The sequence below is a fragment of the Carassius carassius genome, chromosome 13 (genome assembly GCF_963082965.1).
Source record: "Carassius carassius chromosome 13, fCarCar2.1, whole genome shotgun sequence".
Taxonomy (NCBI): Eukaryota; Metazoa; Chordata; class Actinopteri; order Cypriniformes; family Cyprinidae; genus Carassius; species Carassius carassius.
In genome coordinates this window covers 25913061-25934968 of record NC_081767.1, presented here as the reverse complement: position 1 = coordinate 25934968, position 21908 = coordinate 25913061, and the positions used below count along the sequence as shown (strand labels likewise).

The 21908-nt window shown below is 38.7% G+C and overlaps 1 protein-coding gene across 1 annotated transcript in view; it reads left to right on the top strand.

Annotated features, from left to right (window-relative positions):
* The window catches only part of LOC132156224 (inositol 1,4,5-trisphosphate receptor type 2-like), a 92011-nt gene extending 71557 nt beyond the window's left edge, over nt 1-20454 (top strand). The window contains exons 46-57 of the mRNA XM_059565133.1: nt 3039-3149; nt 3348-3540; nt 3641-3766; nt 5135-5310; nt 6164-6328; nt 7274-7457; nt 8540-8596; nt 10396-10526; nt 10919-11084; nt 11985-12145; nt 18164-18325; nt 20304-20454. Coding sequence (XP_059421116.1) covers nt 3039-3149; nt 3348-3540; nt 3641-3766; nt 5135-5310; nt 6164-6328; nt 7274-7457; nt 8540-8596; nt 10396-10526; nt 10919-11084; nt 11985-12145; nt 18164-18325; nt 20304-20387 — 1716 coding nt within the window. The 3' untranslated portion in view covers nt 20388-20454. The remainder of the gene's footprint in view (nt 1-3038; nt 3150-3347; nt 3541-3640; nt 3767-5134; nt 5311-6163; nt 6329-7273; nt 7458-8539; nt 8597-10395; nt 10527-10918; nt 11085-11984; nt 12146-18163; nt 18326-20303) is intronic.
* The last annotated feature ends 1454 nt before the right edge of the window (nt 20455-21908 follow it).

Sequence of the window (21908 nt, the reverse complement as noted above, 5' to 3'; positions counted from 1 at the left end):
GTGCAGAGCGTACGTGCACGGGCCTCGTTCTTACAGAAGCCACGCGCCGTATGTGACATAGTGTATGTGGGCACTGGGGAGTGGGCACGTTTACTATGCGGCGCGCTCGACCGATCTGTGTCGATTCTTATGTGCGCGAGCCCTGTGTGCAGGGCTGTGCTTACATGTGGAGATGGGCACTGAGGAGTGGGCATCGTCACTGCATTTATAGCACCATCGGCCGTGGCCGGACAAGCGTGCACGGGTTTTGTTTTTACAGAAACCACATGACGCGTGTGACATAGTAAATGTGGGCACTGAGGGGTGGGCACGCTTACTATGCAGTGTGCGCGATCGACTTGAGTCGCTTTTATGGGCGCAGGCCCTGTGTGCAGGGCTGTGCTTACATGTGGAGATGGGCACTGAGGAGTGGGCATCGTCCCTACATTCATAGCACTATCGGCCGTGGCCGGACGAACGTGCACGGGTTTCGTTTTTACAGAAACCACATGACACGTGTGACATAGTGTATGTGGGCACTGGGGAGTGGGCACGTTTACTATGCGGCGCGCTCGACCGATCTGTGTCGATTCTTATGTGCGCGAGCCCTGTGTGCAGGGCTCTGCTTACATGTGGAGATGGGCACTGAGGAGTGGGCATCGTCACTGCATTTATAGCACCATCGGCCGTGGCCGGACAAGCGTGCACGGGTTTTGTTTTTACAGAAACCACATGACGCGTGTGACATAGTAAATGTGGGCACTGAGGGGTGGGCACGCTTACTATGCAGTGTGCGCGATCGACTTGAGTCGCTTTTATGGGCGCAGGCCCTGTGTGCAGGGCTGTGCTTACATGTGGAGATGGGCACTGAGGAGTGGGCATCGTCCCTACATTCATAGCACTATCGGCCGTGGCCGGACGAACGTGCACGGGTTTCGTTTTTACAGAAACCACATGACACGTGTGACATAGTGATTGTGGGCACTGAGGAGTGGGCACGTCTACTATGTAGTGCGCGTGATCGACTTGAGTCGCTTTTATGGGCGCGAGCCCTGTGTGAAGGGCTGTGCTTATATGTGGAGATGGGCACTGAGCAGTGGGCATCGTCACTACATTTATAGCACCATCGCCCGTGGCCGGGACACCAGAAATTACACCTTTTTCGGGAAATATCTGGGTAGCCGTGATAACGGTTTTTGTGTGCAGGCAAGCGGGCAACCGTACAGGCTTGCGCATTGTAAAAGACGCTGAAACAGTCACAATCTCTGGAACTGAAACAGCGGCGCGCTTGGGTGAGAGCTCAGCCACAGCGGAACTCGTACACCTGCGCTTCGATGAAGCAGCCATCGCGAGTAGTGCAGCCGCAGCGTCACACAGCAGGCTTTAGATGGCAACACCGCTTTTGCCGCCGTCCAGCAGAGGGCGGACAAAGGTGCGTCGCTATCGCCTGTTCCACCGGCGGAAGTGACTGGTAGTTCCTGTTTTTAGCATCATCAGTGTGGAGAATGCGAGTGAGACAGACGAACGAGTTCGCGCTGAATATGGAGCGCTCCAAGCCTTCGCCACCTCTTCGTGAAGCTCAGGAAGAAATGAGGCGGGCTTTGACAAGTACGCTCATCCGAAAGGGAAATACCATCCAGCTGGGAACGAGAGGGGGGGTGCTGGTGCAAACCACTCGCGGCCGAGACTCGTCGCGGCCAACACGAGCATTCGCCCGGCTCCTTCTCGATGTCAGCTCGTCTGCTGGGCTTCTGAGCAGAAGGCGCGAGATCCTCGGAGCTCGCCCAGCCCTCACTGCCCGAAGCTAGCAGAGAGCGCGTGTCCTCTTCCCCCGACGCGGCCCTGAGATCGACTTCCTCGGACGACGCGCCGGCAAACAGCGGGCGCTGCCCACCTGGAAGCGATGCAGGGGGGGCCGGTGAAGCAGGGCGAACCGGCGAGCTTGGTTGAGCTGAAGACGGTTCCGGAATCCGCTGGAAGCGATGCTTTTACGGCGCCTCAGCGCAGCGGAGAATGCAGGCTCAGAGAAAAAGGCCAGGCGAGTCCTCAGAGTCACCATGGCAACAGCTCGCAGTGGGGGCATCCGCCGTCAGCGAGCGCCAGCGCTGCATGATCTTCACCCAGGTAGGAGACACAGATGACGTACCGGTCTCCCTCGCTCAGGAAGGCATCTTAAAAAAAGACGCGAGCTCTTTTACGAGTTTGTGTCGCAGGGCGAACACACACACACACATAAAGAACAGCTGGATATAACAGAATTGAAAGGATATTGGCGCCGGATAGCGCAGCAGGAACGGCAGTGGAAGGCGCCGATGCCAGCAGCTTCAGAATGGCTCGTCCTGCTGATATGCTTTCTCAGACGGCGCTTGCTTCCTCCGTGATCCAGCGATGCGTGAGCTTCGCTGAAGAGATGAAAAATCAGGTGAGTCAGCCTTTTCGAGCTCCTTTTATAGGTTGGGCCACACCCGTTTCGGCGGGAAGTGGCAAGAAGGGCGCGAAGCTATAGGCTGTGCAGTTGCCGCAGAACAAGTCAATGAGCGAACGAGCCGTCTCGCCTATGGCTGTGTACTGCTGCAAATGCGCTTTACAAAAATACAAAATTAAGGATAATTTTTTGCTTCAGTATTTCGTGAAAAGAGACTTTTCCCGTAGCGTCTTAGCTAAGACGCAGTACGAGAGAGCTCTCGTAAGAGAACTAAACTTCTCAAATAGTTGGATAGTGACATTATTTAAAGGGATATTTTTTTACTTGTGTATTCAGCATACATAAAATGCTAGCTGTGAAATTAGACTTAGCAAGATGAAATAATAGGCCATTTTATTCCAGAAATGTAATTTCCATCTTTGTCATTTCCATCACACTGTGTTATTAAATGCAATGCATAATTTGAGATGAGGTGAAGATGAAAGTGTGGAGCAAATGTTCATGGTTTTGAAGAATTGTCTAATTTAATTTTAGCAGACAAATCAACTACTGAGAGTTTAATACCTTTATAATAAGCTGCTGTTTCTGAATCTGTTGAATCTTTCATGATGACTGAAGTGTTTTTGATGATCAGTTGGCACGCCACAGAAAAAACCTCCAGCAGAGTTTGAAACCTGGCCCAGACCCTACCATCGAAGGAGAGGCAGCGCTTCTATACTATGCCAACCACACCGCTCAGATAGAGGTATGAGAGTTTGAGAGTTCATGAAGATATCCATCTTATCTCATTTAATTTGCACCTTTATCACTTGCACATTTTTTGGCTTTTCTATAGTTTTAATGAAGTCTTGTTTGCTTATCACTTCTTTTATCACACAATTTAAGTAAAAATACATAATTTAAACATGAATGATCACTGATCTTCCCAATTTTTAAATTTCAGATCGTCCGCCATGACCGCACAATGGAGCAGATCGTGTTTCCTGTGCCCAACATCTGTGAGTACTTAACAGAAGAATCAAAAGTGCGCGTGTTCACCACAACAGAGCGAGACGACCAGGGCAGCAAGGTCAACGACTTCTTCCTGCAGTTTGATGACCTCTACAACGAGATGAGTTGGCAGAAGAAAATAAGAAGTGGGTTGTTTTGCTTTGTGAAAAAAACAATGTAACAATTTTTCACCAGTTCGAGACTGTGTCAAAGTCATTATGCTGATGAATTGGTGTGTGTTTGCAGATAATGCACCACTTTTCTGGGTGTCCAAACATATATCGCTGTGGGGTACTATCTCCTTTAACTTGGCTGTACTAATCAACTTGGCTGTCGCTCTTTTCTACCCATTTGGAGATGATGGAGATGAAGGTATGGCTGGGATTTTTGATATATAAAAAGTTGTATAATTATGTCTTGGGATGCACCGAGACCAATACTGGTACTGGTATTGGGCCCGATACTGAGCTCCTGTACTCATACTCGTACTTGGTAAAATGCCCCATACCAAACGCTGATACCACACAGCATGTGATAAGTGCCATATTCAGACAAAGAAACACCAACAACAGACTTTAAGATTAAGATTGTCTGTGTAGGATATCTATGCATTGTAAATAAGGTTAAACATCCAGTATTAACGCCTGTATAGCTGACATGCGCGAGCTGCTAAAAGCACTCTGAGTCGATTGAGCGTGCAGCTAAACTGTAAACTAAGTTGTAAAGAAAGACAATTTATAGGGGCATTCACTATAAAAAATTATTTATTTTCAACATTAGGCATACATGTCTGTGGCGAAAGTGAATATAGCAGCCTGTGTGTAATGTGCTAGGCAGTACGTTAATAATTGTGACAAATTATACCCAAAAGTTCTTCTACCAGTAAAACTGATACAATTTTGGTACCAAAAATTATTCAGACTAAGTCCGGGGGAAAATTTGAAGTTCAGGTTTGCATGAACCTGGATGACAGCATGCCCAGGAGACTACAGGCAGTCATTAAAGCTTAGGGTTGCCCGACTAAGTATTGGTAGTTGTGTAAATACTGTCATACTAATAGCTTTCTGAATAATTTTTGGTTGATTGTAATCCATTACATACCTTTCTATCAATGTTATCTAACATTATCAAGAGGAATTCTTCTGACATAGTTCTTGTCATATTTTATTACCATCTTCTAAACTATAGAGAATAAACTGTGATAATGTGAAATGTTGAAGTTGTCTGAATAAATTTTGGTTTGACTGTATCTATTTAATAAATTAAGTCAACCAGCTAACGTTATACATACTCTTTTGGTTTCTGTACCCAATATTTAAAAAAATTACAAATGCAATAAAAATATTGGTATCAGTACTCTGTATCGACAAGTACCAAAAATAAAAGTATCGGTATCGGGCAAGTACTAGAAAAAATGGTATCGGTGCATCCCTAATTATGTCATATATAATTATAAATAGATAAACACATATATAAATACAGACGGAATCACAGTATTCAGTCATAATATAATCTACTATACAACATGAAATGTCACAAAATGTAGCAAAATTTGGATGAATAAAAGTAGGAATATATATATGGTTAATCAAATTGTGATAAAGAGTATTGTCTGTGAATATTAAACCGTAAAAAAAAATAGTTAAATTTAAAACTGATTTCATAGGGTCATACATAATAAAATTTAAAGGGGTAGGTCACCCCAGAATTTTTGATACAGTTCTTCGTTCTCTCCCTCAGGTGTCTTGCCACCATTCTTGTCCATCTTGCTTTGGGTGGCAGTGGTCGTGAGCACCTTCACGTTGTTTGTTCTTCCCCGACTTGGAGGTATCCTGGCATTCCTGGTCACTGTCATCTTCCGTTCTATTTACACACTGGGCTTAAGACCCACACTGCTGCTTCTGGGGGCCGCCAATGTAAGGCAAATTCATTATCAACCATTCACTCTTCATTTAGCTCGTCAGCTCTCCGTGTCTGTGAACTGATTAAATGTCAAAGTGTATTTTCAATGTATTAACCAACCAAACTCCTATTAAAAAAGACCAGCCACTAACACCTCATGTTTGCTGATTAATCACTAATACCGATTAATTACGAGAAGCTGCTTAATATCTGGCTAAATGCGAAAGATGGCTGAAGAGGAACTAGTATTGCCATTTTGCATCAATATCAGTTACGATGACCGAAGCGGCTAATGTGTTTGATGTGCGTTCAGATAAAAAATGAGTGATTTCATGCCTCTCTCCCATCCACATGGAGCTTCATCCTTTAAACTGCTGACACGTCCCTCTGTTGTGTCAGTCTGTTTGTGTCTGCTCAAGCTGGCGTCTCCTCAGCCATTATGGCACCACATGAAGAACCAACAGAGACATGTGCTGAAACAGATTCTAGGAGTCTTGGATCTGTTATACTACACGCCACTCACCACGTCTTCTAGTGGTCACCACAAACTGTGTTTATTCTCACTGCAAGTGAACTCTTATGTATTTTCTTTCAACTTGCTCCTGGTTTTGAGGATGAGGGCACGCACTGGCCATGTTGTTGTCTGCATAATCTGGCTAGCTTCTACCAAGATGCACTTACTTTGATGTCAGACAAAAAGGATATGGAAATATTTTCTCTTTCTTTTAAAAGTTATTTATTTACAACCCTACTTATTTTCCCAACTGCATTTCCATATTTTTCTTTCTTTCAATATGACTGAAAAGTATTTAATGCGATTGTGAGGATGCTAATACTATAGCATTATTTTCTGATGTCTTGTCACAGCTGCTGAATAAAATCGTGTTCCTGGTTAGTTTTGTGGGGAACCAGGGCACGTTCACTCGAGGGTACAAAGCAGTTATCATGGACGTCTTCTTCCTTCTGCATGTCAGTTACGTCATCGTCTGCATGCTGGGTCTGTTCGTACATGAGTTCTTCTACAGTATCCTGGTACGACTTCACACTTTTTGCAGTATAATTCATTTTCTGTAATAAAAGTTAATGATTTAAAGTGTGGTCCATGGATGCTTGTTTTGACAGAAAAAAAGAATGCATTTTTATGGCTGTCGAAGCTAAATCATCTATCATTTCATTCTAGCTCCTAAACATTGGACAGAATTTCATCTATTTTTTGACTGTGTAAGATTTTAATAGAAATAAATAAAAAACAGATCTCTTATTGTAAAAATGTATACACTGCTATTCAAAAGTTGGGGTTGGCAATATTTTTACTGTTTATGTAATTTCTTATGCTTGCCAAGGGTGCATTTATTTGATCAGAAATATGCTAAATGGAGAAATATTGTAAAATATTATAATTTAAAATAACTGTCCTATTTTAAAACAATTTATTACGGTGTTTTTGAATCTAAATGTTTAGCTTCCATTACTTCAGTCTTCAATGTGCCATGATTCTTCATAATATGCTGATTTAGTGCCCAAGAAACATTTTCTTGTTATTAATGTTAAAAAGTTCTGCTTCATATTTTTGTGTAAAGTGAAACTTTTTTTAGAATAGATTTTTCTGAATCTATTTTAAATAGAAAGTAAAAAAACAGCATTTATTTAAAATATATTATTTTGTAGCACTTTAAAAGCCTTTACTGTCATTTTAAATCAATTTAATGCAAATGTAATTCATTTTTGGCTTTATAATTTAATTTATGCATTTAGCAGATGCTTTTATCCAAAGCGACTTAGTGCATTCAGGCTAACATTTTTTACCTAACATGTTCCCTGGGAATTGAACCCACAACCTTGTTCTGCTAACGCAATGCTCTACCACTTGAGCCACAGGAACACTATATATTATAACAATGACCATTTAAATAATTTAATTTTAGAAACAACATGTATTTATAAGATCCTCCTCTTTCTCTCTTTTATCCCCTATAGTTGTTTGATCTTGTGCGAAGAGAGGAAACGCTCCTTAACGTGATAAGGAGCGTGACGAAGAACGGCCGCTCCATCTTCCTCACAGCTGTTCTGGCTATCATCCTGGTCTACCTCTTCTCCATTGTGGGCTTCCTCTTCTTTAAAGATGACTTTCTCATGGAAGTCGACCGCCTCCCTGCTTCAAGTAAGCATGAAGTGTACATGATGTCCCCGTCATGCTCTTTGCTGTGGTGGGCTCCTGTCTCTCCAGCCGCACATTGCATAGAACTTGTAGTTTTGGTCTTTCATTTCATATTTTCCAAATGTTCTAGATGAAGATGAAGTCATTATCATGTGCTAATCTGAAACCCTGCATATCGTACATGTAAACAACTTGGTATGAATAGAACTGAAATGTCTCTTTTAGAGAGATTGCCACATCTGTGATGTATTCAGTATGTACTCAGTGTATTCATACATGCACATGAGAACGTTTGAAGATGAATATTTGTGTTTATATGAACACACATGGCCATGTAACTGTGTTGAGGACCTGCTAGCACATAGCACCTGTTGCATAACTCCGCAGTGGCCACACTTCTTTATGTAATCACTTCCTCTGTGTACTGCAGCACTGTGCAAGCACTGGGGACAGAAAGGGCACATGCATACACGCATGCACTGGAATACAACACACATGATTTAATAAAACATTTCAGTTGTGGAAACATAAAACCTTTCACTTGGTAGATGAGCTTCAATGGTCTAGATGATTGGTGTTGAAGTAGTTTTTCCCTAAATATGACAAATAAACTAAATCAAACTTCTGAATTGTTGAGTGAAAGTGACGAAAGTGACGTGACATTCAGCCAAGTATGGTGACCCATACTCGGAATTTGTGCTCTGCATTTAACCCATCCGAAGTGCACACACACAGAGCAGTGAACACATACACACTGTGAACACACACCCGGAGCAGTGGGCAGCCATTTATGCTGCGGCGCCCGGGGAGCAGTTGGGGGTTCGATGCCTTGCTCAAGGGCACCTAAGTCGTGGTATTGAAGGTGAAGAGAGAACTGTACATGCACTCCCCCCACCCACAATTCCTGCCGGCCCGGGACTCGAACTCACAACCTTTCGATTGGGAGTCCGACTCTCTAACCATTAGGCCACGACTTCCCTTAAGAGCAAATGCTATGAATGTATTTTTATGTTTTTACAAAAAAAAAAAAAAATATGTATATATATATATTTAACAAGTGAATATTTGTTTGTTTTGACTTTTAGAGAAGATGAATGTGAAGGAGTCTATAAGCTGCCAGAGTGCGACATGTTCTTACCACGGTAAGTCACATTTCTGGACACTTAGGCCACACACAAAATGTATAAATATCCTTGGAATAGACATTAAAATGTCACACCAAGTGGCATTTTTTTTGAAGAAATATAACACACTCTATAGCACACTTTTCAAGCAAAACATCACAAAAAGAATCCTGTAAAAGCTTTTTAATTAAATGTACAATAACAATGTTTTAATAAAGTTTGATACAGCTGTGCTGCAGTTTCTCTTTTAAATTCACCTCTGTCTCATCCTTCAGCTGAATGTTCTTGCATAATCTGCAGTAGTGGTGGCATGTCGTGTGATTTGTGTGTGCGTGTGTATTTATGGTTTTCCTAAGTGTTTGTTTGTAAAGGGCTGGTCCCGTGTATGTTATAGAGGTTAAGGTGCTGAAATGACCCGTGAATGTGTGTGTGTGAGAGATGACTCATGTGCTTCTTTGTTCTGCTTTGCCCAGTGAGTCTTTAAAGATCAGCTGTGCTTCTAGATATCAACACGTGCACTCTCTTTCTCTCTCACACTCACTCTCTTTCTTTCTTTTGACCTCTATGGCCTTTCTCTGTGTCCCTCACTTATTCCTTACTTATCTTTCCACATGCTCATTCCTTCAGTCTTCCTGTTTTTCTTACTTTGTGACTTTTGTAAGTCTCCGTTTCTTTATATAAACAGTACATATGTGTGTGTGTGTGTGTGTGTGTGTGTGTGTGTGTGTGTGGGCGTGTTTTTGTGACATATCAGGACACAACTCTGTATAATGACGTGGGTGTGACGAGGAGAGGGTGACTTATGAGGACATAACCCATGTCCCCTCAAAACGCTTATAAACCATACAGAATGAGTTTTTTTGATAAAGTAAAAATGCACAAAGTCTCCTGTGAGGGTTAGGGTTAGGTGTAGGGTTGGTAAAGGGCCATAGAATATACAGTTTATACAGTATAAAAACCATTACGCCTAAGGGATCACCCCCCTTTTCACAAAAACAAACATGTGTGTGTGCGTATATATACGTATGTGCATATATATATAAATATAGATACATAGATAGATAGATAGATAGATAGATAGATATAGATTGATTAAGCAATGCATGCTTATTTATGAATAAAATGTAAATTCTAAATGTATAGTGTTATATTAGAATATTTGGTTTGAATATGTAGTTATACATTTGAGTAGATATAAATTAAAATAAATGTACATAATTGTTTACAAAATAATTGTTTAAGTAAAAACTCTAAATATATAATATGAATAGATAATGATACATCTAAATATTTAGAAAATAAGTAAATATACTGAATATGTAGTTATAGTTCTAAATAGACTAAACATGTAAATAAATATGTACAATTGCTGAATATATAGTAAGAATTATAATTATGAAGTTACAATTATACATTTAAATAAATGTTTAAATACTGAATATAAGTGTAATTCTGAATAGATAGTTATACATCTCCTATGAATAAATATAGAAGTAAAAATCGTTAATGAATAATTATAAATTCTGAATATATAATTTTATATCTAAAAATATAAAAACATATGTAATTATACTGAATGTATGGTTATAGTTCTGAATAGATTATGATTCTAAATATGTAAATAAATAAATAAATATTATATAAATATATATATATAATTCTGAATATATAATGAAGACACCCAAATATGTAAATAAATATGAACATTCTGAATGTATATAGTTAAAATTCTGAATAGATATTTATGCATCTAAATCTAAATGTTTGAAACTGTTATTTTATCAGTGTCTGAATATCTTTGTGTGTGTTCATCTCAGTGGAAGAAGAGGATGAAGATGGTACAGAGCGCATGTGTGACACCCTGCTGATGTGCATCATTACGGTTCTGAACTACGGGCTGAGGAACGGAGGAGGAATCGCAGATGTTCTGCGCAAGCTCTCCAAAGAGGTGAACAGAATATCATCAATGCAGTACACTCAGACATGAGTTACGCCGATGATCCAGCGTCACTAATACTGTCAGTATAATCCATGTTTAAAGCTGTGGGATCTGCACGCATCTGTACATCATGCTTTTAGACCCCTGCATTCATTTCTACACTCGCTGAGCATCTGTCTATATGCTTTGAAGCGTTGCAAAATCAGTCACACCAGCTTCAAAGAGCCTATTTTCGAAATGATTGAAAACTGTGGATCAATAAAAGATGAAACCTTTATTTATTTTGAGTACATTAGGTCATTTTTTTAGAAATTGCTTTTAGAGACGAAATAAAGTATATATAGTTTCAGCGTATATACATATATATCTTCATTCATAACCCTCTTACTGTTGCTCCTCAGGAGCCCATGTTCCCGGCACGTGTTGTGTTTGACCTCTTGTTCTTCTTCATTGTCATCATCATTGTGTTGAACCTCATCTTTGGTGTGATCATTGACACCTTTGCTGACCTGAGGAGTGAGAAACAGAGAAAGGAAGAGATTCTGAAGACCAGCTGCTTCATTTGTGGTATGTCTTGTTTAAAGGGAACATATTTTAAGAAACAGGATTAGTTAACAGAGGTTAGCCAGTCATGACAGTGATCCTTGCTGTAAAACAATAAGATGTGTATCAGAATGTATAAGCTGATTTTTTCCACATACTGTAAACCAAAATGAGTAGCACTGTCTGTGGTCATTGAAAACCTCAAAATATTATTATGTTTTTATCTTTTTACTGAATCAATGAATGTTTCAGTCTTAAGCAGATTGTTGTCAATCAAAGTATTTAAAAAAAATCATTATCCTGTTATTTAAAAAATTGACTTGGAAATGAATTTGCAAATAATTTGAAATTGGACAAAAAAAGTGTGGAAATCCTGGAATAAGTTGTGTTCTATGATGGAGCGTAAGATTTCAGTCTATTTCACATGCAGAAGCTATTTTAAAGTTACAGTAGCAAAAAAAAAATTAATGAGGGTCATAGTTAGGGCAAAAAATTCTCCAATAAAACTAAATTATGTTTTTTATGCAAAACATAAAATTCTCCAAAATTTAGAATATAGCCCATTTAAAACACCACTTTTCAATATCTGCACAGCAGCAAACATCTTAGGACAGCTTGGAACAAGCTAGTGGGGCGTCTCCAAGCAGATGTCATGCCCTGTCACATTCTGTTACTCTGATTGCCTTTGAATTTGTATATGAGGTCTGCGACAGGGCTTTTATTTGATTGATTCAATTATGATCATGCTGACTTTTACTTCACTAAAGAGGACATGAAGACTATGTTAGAGAATAACAGATGTGGGAGAAAGTTTTATAGTGTTTCTAAAAAGTGGAATATTGCAAATAAAACAAATGACTTTTATAGACAGTGTGGGTTCGCTCTTTGAAGAACCTTTCATTTTTATGATCTGCTCATCTTCAGGCCTTGAGAGAGACAAGTTTGATAACAAGACTGTTTCGTTTGAGGAGCACATCAAGTCAGAGCACAACATGTGGCACTATTTGTACTTCCTGGTGTTGGTGAAGGTGAAGGACCCCACCGAGTACACGGGCCCCGAGAGCTACGTGGCCCAAATGATTAAGGTTAGTTCATTTGATGCCAGGATACATTGACCTCTAGAATGTCTTTGGACACTTTCTGATTGTCATGTTCTTGTAGTTAATGTGATGTGTGTTTACTCTGATGGAACACCTGTGTGAACCTGATTTCAGCCATCATCAGCTATAATTTTTTCTCAGAATTCTCTTTTTTGCACAACTCTGGAAAAAAAAGATATAAACTCAGAATTGCGAGATATAAACTCAGAAATGCAATTGTGAGATCAATTTGCAATTTGAAGCATTTCAAATTAAGATGCAATTGCAATTGCAAGAAAAAGGCACAATTGTGAGATGTAAATTTAGAATGTAAATTCAGTTTAAACTCTCAGGAAAAAGAAATTGCAAGATGTAAACTCAAAATTACTACAAAGTAGTACAAAACTACAAGTTTATAACTTGTGATCGTGAAATATAAATTTGTAATTTCTGAAACAAAGTCAGAATTGTGAGATGAAAAGTTGCAAATACCTTTTATATTTTTATTCTGTGGTGGAAACAAGCTTTCATACAGAAAATAAACGCAAAAAGTCTAACAAAAAATAGTTATAAGAAAAGTATAATTTGCATTACATAATTTTCTTATGTAATACAGTGAAATTCGGACATTTCCAATGTCCAAATAGTTTTTTGGAGTCCACCGTATGTCAGTCAGCTGACTTCCTTTTTTAGGAATGTTGTTTGTTTCTCCATCAGTCATGTCTGTGCCAAAATGTTTGACATCATTTGACTTTCTTGTTTATACTCAAAATGCAATTTGTGAACTAATTAATGAACTATGCGTCTATATTTATGCTATTTATACTATAAAATATTACTTTTATAACTATATTTTATTAACTCATGAATAGTATTTTTAGAAATATTAAAACACTTAATGGTAGCATGAAATAACTTTGCTATGAATATAATACAACTGGAATATAATTGGAATTTATTTTTGACAGTGTTAGCAGTGGCAAACCAAGGACTTGTGTGTGTATTTATATCTCTGTCTCTGACTCTGAGTAGTCTTCAGTGGGCACCAGCAAAAGCAGAAAGACTACCTTGATGGAGTTCCTAAAGTTTCTCTGTGTGTGTGTGTGTGTGTGCGCATGCACATGGGCACTCATTTGTTTGTTTATATATGTGCGACCTCCAGTTTCTGCTGATATCTCACAGAGCATACTGAAAGTAATGTAGTAATTAGAACCCTTGTTAAGGAAACCTGTTATGTTTTGTGCAACAATGAATATTGCTGATTAGGCCCAATTAGAACTTGCACAGTTCCTGAATGTATTTACATACATGTGTGCATACATACATTTAAAAAAATGCCACTGGAACTGCTGCTTGAAAAGAATCCCAGGATCACATGAAGAGTGTGCATGAGATATAGGGAGAAAATATAATGGTTGATTTGTTTAACATTTCTGGTAACCACGCATAATTGCCATAGTTTTTTTGATTATGTTATTCTAAAATAAAAAGTTCACGTGACTTCAAACATATGACTGGCAGTGCATATACACTAACGTTCAAATGTTTGGTGTCAAACTTTTAATGTTTTTGAAAAATAGTCTCTTATGCTCCCCAAGACTGAATTTAAATAAAAATATGAAATAAAATTTAGAATTATAAAATTTAAATATGAATAGTTAACAAATAAAATGCAATTTTAATATATTTAAAATGTATTCCTGTGATGACAAAGGCTGAATTTTCAGCATCATTACTCCAGTCTTCAGGGTCACATAATCCTTCAGAAATAATTCTAAAAATGCTGATTTGGTGCATTTTTGGTACTTTATCAATGTTAAAAACAGTTGTACTGCTTAATATTTGTGTAAAACCCATGATCCATATTTATTCAGGATTCTTTGATTAATTGAAAGATCGAAAAGAACAGAATTTATGTCAAATGCAAATCTTTATAACTTTATAAATGTCTTTTGTCCCACAATATTAATATCCCACTGTTAGTGACAGATGCTTATAAGCTCAAAGGGCCAAAGGTTGGCCGTTTTATCAGCCTTGCCAATAAAACTGCATATTAGTAGATGGGTGTTTGGATTCTGTGGAAATCTACAGTGCTTTATGCAGATTTCTGCAGGCCATGCTTCCACGTAGAACCTGCTTGATGACACATTGAGTTCTATTAGTACTATATTAACTAATTACTGTGAGTTGCTACAAACACAAGGGCCCTCATTAAAGCTGAGATGGGAAAGATGAGGCATGGGCGATGCATAACTAACGCTTGTTTAGTTTCCTTGTGTTTGTTCTGTCTCATACAAGGACCTTCAGCTTTTGTAGTACAGCAGGCAGGAGGAAACAGTAACTGAATGCCAAATACTACACTCTGGATTTTTAAATGTGTGTGTGTGTGTGTGTGTGTGTGTGTGTGTGTGTGTGTGTGTGTGTGATTATCACTCACAGGCTGCTGGAGAGAGAGTGTGAGCAGGTACTGCAGCAATCACAGCATTGTTATGTAACCCATCTCAAGTGGCCTGCTATTAGCTCAGCCTATCCTCACACGTGCTTTCCTGTCCCCCACACACACATACACACACACACCTGCTCCGCCGCTCATTATCACACAGTGAGTCAGGCGTCTCCTTGGTAACACCGTTGTCATGCACTGTCGCAGGACTCCTTGGCCTCTAGACTTGTTATGAGTTCAAGTTCAAAGGTCACACATTCACCACTGGATCCGTTCCTCCCAGCTGGGCGTCTCGGGCTCTGTGTGTGTGTGTGTGTGTGTGTGTGTGTGTGAACGGATGACTGCAGGAGTGCGTGTGCAGCAGCCAGCCATGCTAATCAAACTGATTATTGCAATCATGCTGCTATTTCCAGAGTCGATTTGATGGCAGCATTCTGAAACTGCCTTTCCATTACCAAATAGCAGCTTTATGATGATGAGAGCCGAGGACACGTGATCGAACGATTATGCTGTCTGTCAGATGAGAAAAGAATGACAGCCCAAACACCTTTCCCACACAAGTCTGCAGCAGCGTGAATGTGCTGAAGTGTATAGATGTGTGTACGTTTTTTGAGGTGTTAGCTGCTATGTTATGAGGTGCTATATGTGACTAGTGTAATTTCTTAGGTGTTAAAATAATTATTTTCTATTTAAGTTGCAGGTTAATTTCACTTGATGTGGTTGTTTGCATACACTATCTTTTAAAAGTTTGGAATTGGTAAGATTTTTTTTATGTTTTTGAAAGTCTGTTATGCTCACCATGTCCTTTAATGAATAGAAAGTTCAAAGGAACATTTTTTTTTTTTTAAATAGAAAGATTATACAAACATTATAAATGTACTTTTGATTAATTGAATGTGTCCTTGCTACATAAAGTATGACTTTATATAAAATCAGTGTTAGAATGGATATTTAAGTTTTAAATATTTAAATATTAAATATTTAGCTTTTAAATTGATAAAACACTCAAAAGTGTCTGTTTATTCACCATAGATACAACTTTTGATCTTAAAAATGTATTAATAAATGATGAGATTGACATTAAGTCAAATTAATAACTATAGTAGAAGTATCGTTTATTGTTAGTTTAACTAATTTGACATTATGGTAAAATGTTACCAAAAATCTTACTGACCCAAACACTTTTTATTCAGTATATGAACATTAATATTTTCTTGCCTTGAGCTTATGAGACAGCTGGAAGGCCTTTATCACTGAATGTTCAGTGTTGATTAATCATGTATAATTTATGCTAAGTTACCAGTTGACCTTTACTAAACTCTATAGCTCAATGTTTTCCAAGTCTTATGTCCCCTATCTTTCTTCATTTTTTTTTTTTTCCACTGGCCCGTCACATAAAGTGTTGTTTCCTTGTTTTTTCACCCCCGCATCTCAGGTATCATCTTTAGTGAATAATAGGGCAGTTCATGAGACTCGACCCTCACAATCCAGTCTCTGTTCATCTGTCCTCACTTGACCAATGTTTTCCCACTCCCTTTAATGTTTTTCTTAGATTTCATAATGCACCGTTCTATGGAACCAGTTAGCAACAATCTATGCCTAATCCTAATTTTCCTGTTTTTCTTATTTTAGATCCCATTGAAACCTTTAGCAAAACCAGACCGCTCTTTTCCAGCGAGTCACTTTGTCCCGCTTCTGTGTGAAAGTGTGCTTGACCTTGTTCATGCGCCTGTTTCTCAGAAGAGCAGCTTGTTTATCCAGATTGTTTTTCTTGGAAAGCCTCATTCCCTATTGTATAGCAGAGAAAAGCACTGTGTTTGTATCAGAAGATGTGCATGCCCAAGTGTGTCACCTCGTGAGAGTGTGTTTCTTGATTGTGTAAGGGAAGGCGGTCTTTTCCCACCTCTAAACATATCCTGGAACTCTCTGCGATCCTTGCAGCGCTCCTGTCAGGCTGACTGTGAAAAGCACCTTACATAACTGCTGTGATGAGCCACCGCTCTGTTACCCCCCTCCTTCTTTCACACATGCCACACACCCCAGACTAGATCAGCTCAGATGGTCAGTAAGGTTTAATACTTTTATTCACCAAAGATGAATTAAAGTGATTAAAAGTGACAGTCAAGACTTTTACAAAAGATGACAAAACATTTAAGCAGCATTTAATGTTTCTTGAGCAGCAAATCATCATATTAGAATGATTTCTGAAGGATCATGTGACTCTAAAGACTGGAGTAATGGCTGCTGAAAGTTCAGCTTTGCAATCACAAGAATTAATTCCATTTTAAAATATATTAAATTAGGAAAGAGTTCTTTTAAATTATAATAACATTTCACAATATTGCTGTTTTTGCTGTATTTTTGATCAAATCAATGCTTAAGAGACTTAATCAATTTATTGTACATCCCAAACTTGAACAGCAGTGTATATTTACTGTGCTGCTTCTGTCCACAACCTGATCAAAACAGATTTTCGAGGCTTACCATTTTCCACTGCTTTTTAGAGAGGCAGTTTCTTGGTGGCAACATGCTGTGCTTTAGTGTGATACAGTCTTTGAGGTCTTCAGCAGCAACTGTTATGCAACAAAACTCTGCTGCTCCACTTGCACTGTAGAGTGTGAGACTGTCAGCAAGGTAAAACATCCTCCAATAAGTACTGTCATTAAATCCTAGAGCCATTAAACCCAGTTTTTAACACATTCATATTCAGCAATGATTTTGAAGACAATTACACTCAAATCACATGCTGTGAGCAGTGTTTCAGAAGTTTTTCTGAGAGCACTAGTAATGTTTGAAGTTATTTAGCTTAATTATTTGGTGAATATATATATTAAGAACTGGACTTTACCCATTAGTCCATATATTATGATAAATGGTCACTTTTACACCATTCTTGCTTCTGAAAGTATTATCCGATTAATTCTCTCCATTTTCTTAAAAATTAGTAAAAAGGATAAAGGTGCACTACTGTTCAAAAGTTTGGGGTTTGCAAGACTTTGTTTTTGGAAGAAGCCTATTCTCACCAAGACTGCATTTGTTTAACCAAAAATGCATTAAAACATGGAATTGTTGTGAAATATTACAGTCTAAAATGAAATTTCTTCCTGTGATGCAAAGCTGATTTTTCAGCATCTTTTCTCTAGTATAGTAAAGTCATATGATCCTTCAGAAATCATTTAAACATGCTAATCTTCTGATCAAGAAACATTTATTATTATCAATGTTGAGAACAGTGTTGCTTAATATTTTAAGCAGGGGAACCTGTGATTAAGTGGAAACTTTCAGGATTCTTTGATGAATAGAAAGTTCAAAAGAACAGTATTTGTACAAAATGCATTTTCATGTAACATTGTAAAAGTCTTTAATGTCACTTTTGATCAACTTAATGCATTCTTACTGAATAAAGGTATTTATTTATTTATTTATTTTAATTACCAAATTGAATGATAGTGTGCATGTATAAAATCCAATGTTTGGCTGATGTTTATTGCAAAATAGTGCTATATCCCTATGCTAAAAATGTTTGGTGAATGCTCCACAACAACAACAACAAATCACACCTTTCTCTTTCTTTCCTTCAGGAGAAGAATCTGGACTGGTTTCCACGGATGCGGGCCATGTCTTTGGTAAGCTCGGAGGGTGAGAGCGAACAGAATGAGATCCGATTGCTGCAGGAAAAGCTGGACACCACCGTCAATCTTGTGGATCAGCTGTCTTCCCAGCTGTCTGAGCTTAAAGAACAGGTAACATACAGCACACCATCCAATGGGACGGCCTGGTTTCACAGAGCAAAACAGTCTTTTTCCTCACAAGGCCTCTGAAGTGTTTACTATTAGGCTCTGCTGAGGAAGTGCGTCAGAGCAGGGGTGGGGTGGTACCCCGAGGCGATGTGGATGTTCCGGCTGTGCTCCGCTGTGTCGGTTCACTGCCATCACCTGCCTGGCCCACATGTGATTCCACACAAACAGTTTAACAAATTCACATGACACGGGGAGAGGGAGAACTTGGGGTTCTAATGGGATGACGTTGGAAAGAAATTGCTGCCCCATGGCTCATTTTTCTTAAGTGTCTCTCTAAAGTCTGAATATTTGTTTGACCTTAAGACTTCAGATTTGAACTGTTCTGTGCTGTAAACACATAGAAACTGCACAATCATTGAGAATCGGCGTTGATCCAAACCACTGAGCCAGTGTTGCCCCTCACATCCTCCAGTGGTCCTTCTGATTCCTGGCAGTCACGAGGAGTAGGCTTACTGTAATTCTCCTGGCAGTGCTGGATGTTAAATAGCTTATTAAAGTGATTTCTTCTCTGACAGCCAGGCCTAATTAAACAGATCCTCCTCACCTCTCAGTTCGAGCCAGACTGAGATCCAGTTCAAATGCGATAGACGAAATCCGAACCTGTCATGTTCAGACAAACAGGCATGAACACTGTGTTCCACCTCCGTTTTCTTGCTAGGACTGTTAACTTGGTAGTTCCTTCTCTTTGTCTGGAATGGCTATGAAGTAAAATACGTCGGTTCAAACCCAGTGTGTTTGGGAAAGGAAAAAGTGACCCGTGTGGAATAAGAGTTTGTTTTGATATTGGTGCAAAGCAATAATATAGCGAATGAAACATCATCCTCATGTTGTTCCAAACTTTTTTCATCTGTGGAGCTTAAGATATTTTGAAGAATATCTTAAGCTCTTAAGTCTTCAATTTTGGTTGTCATTGACATCCATTATGTTGATTAAAAAAAAAAAACACCAGATATTTCTCAAAATATCTTGATCATTTGAAATGACCTTCATATCGGGAGTGCACTCTGAAATGCTGCTTATGGAGCAGCTTGAAGTTTTGGAACTGAGTGATTGTGTCAGTGTGCAGTCATATGCAGTCAAAAAGCCCAGTTATCTATTGCCAGTAGGATAGCTCACTTTCAAACCAAGCAACTTTCTGTTGGTCAACACGGTGGATTCTTGACTGCATGAGGAACTTTTTCACCCTGATTTAAAAATACCCAACCCTATGTATTCCCATTGAATAACTAGATATTACCCACAAAATGTCACTGGATTCAATCAATCCATTTTTTTTACTCAGAAATTACTTTAATGAACATGTTTTAATTCTTCAGGGAAAATATAATAAAAAAACATTTATCTATTTTTGTTGGTTTGTAAAAATAATATTGTTAAATTAGCGATATAAATCTTTGAATTATTGTAATTAAGAATATTTTAAATCTTGTTACATTTGAGTTTGCTATGAATATAGCCTTTGATGCTGAAAAATTAATTCTTTATAGGCGGTGCATGGTGTCATACAAATATTAAACACTGTCATGGTGCTAAAATAATGCAGTAAACATTAATTCAACAACATCAGATGTATCGTAGAACTCTAATGTGCATAACTGATAAAACTAAGTAGAAACAGTTATTCCATTGAAAATCCATAAAACATGCGCTAGCGCAGAGAGAATTCTGGGAATGCCAATTTACATTTTGTCATTGTAAGTTATAAGCTGGCTTGTTCTTATTCACTTGAAATGTCTCATTAGATCTGTAAACTTTTTTAACTATATATAATAAGCAAACTAACCTCTAACAAACTGTTAAAATTACTTGTTTTAAAAAAACTGAGCTGATAGCCTTGTGGGATATTTTTCCGTGTGTGTGCGTGTGCGTGTGTGTGTGTGTGTGTGCGTGTGCGTGTGTGTGTGTTTCTGCACGTGTACAGATGACAGAGCAAAGGAAGAATAAACAGAGACTGGGCTTCATGGGACCATCACAGATGAGCCATCCAGTCACCCCTGCGCACTGAGGATGGACTCATCGCACCTCTCCTCACACACAGGTGTTGATGTTCACACCATGAACAACACTACACTCATGGTGATATCACACTTTACTGTACATCTTGACAGGACAGTTGTCCGGTTAGATCCTACATACTTTTGTATACCTAGTGTGTTTGTTTGTAAAATCATGAACTCTACACATATCTACAGGCTTAAGCCAGATGACTCAGACAGTCTTTGGGAGAGCTTTTTAAGCGTCAAGTATTAACAAGTATTGCTGTACTTCAGAATGGACTTTAGTCTGGGCTGGAAGAACTGGTGAGATAAAGTGCTTCTAAACAATTGAATCATTTTTTATAATTCAAAATCAGCATTACTTTAATGAAAGATATAAGACTGGAAAACATTCTCATCTCATAATCAGACAATCATGTGAACACTGGAAACTGTTTGTTTCACCTTCTACAAAGACGTAAACGCTAGTTTTATCTCTTAAATGATGATCATTTTTATTGTGTATTTTATGTTGGAGATGTGACTACAACATTTGTGCTTGCCTTATATAAAGTTGTACAGAAAACAATAAAGAGTTTAGATGTGGTATTACAATGGTTAGTTTGACTATCTACTCTTGAAACCATTTAGAAACACTAAGATTTAGAAGGTTAAATTATGTGAAACAATAGAAGCAATTATTTTAGGGATATTTAGGTATCTATGCAAGGAGATAAGATCATTTTATAAATGATAAATTTGTTGTGTCCACACTGATAGCTGACACGAAGCACCTGTTGTCAGATCTGTGTACAGAGTTCAGGTTTACACTCAAGCAATGGATCTCAAATGCTATTTTAATGGACATGACAACTCAACACTAGAACAGTTTAGCGCACAATGCATTTAAATCAGACGTCCAACATTATGGTGTAATATTGATTGAGAATACTATAAAAAAAATGTATGTAATGATAAAACCTTCATATTCATCCAGAAGGAGGAGGCGGGAACTGGCAGACAATCACAATAAAACTTTAATAATCAAAATAAACACAAAACAGCGCACCAGCCCCTCACGGACGACTGGTGCGCTCAAATAAAAACCAAAACACAACTAAAAGCCCAGGCCTGGTCCTCTCTCGTCCTTCACTGTCGTCGCTCCAGTTTTATATCCTTCCATCTCCTACGTGGGACTCGAGACCGGCGGTGGGCCGCAGGTGCCACTGATTTCCCAATCATTGCCGGCCTCCCTCCTTGTTCCCACGTCCCTCGGCCCCGTCCCACTCGCCACAATGTAATTGTCATGTGATCCTTCAGAAATCATTCTAATATGACGATTTGGTGCTCAGGCAACATTTCTTGTTATTGCCAATATTGAAAACAGTTGTGCTGCTGAACATTTTTGTGGAAACAAACATCATTTAAATATAAATAAATCTTTTCTAACATTATAATAGTATCTGTGAGTCCATCCAAACAGACCTATAAACTATTTTGAGTTGTGACCCACCAGTGGAAGACCACTGTTCAGGAGAGTAACCTGAATT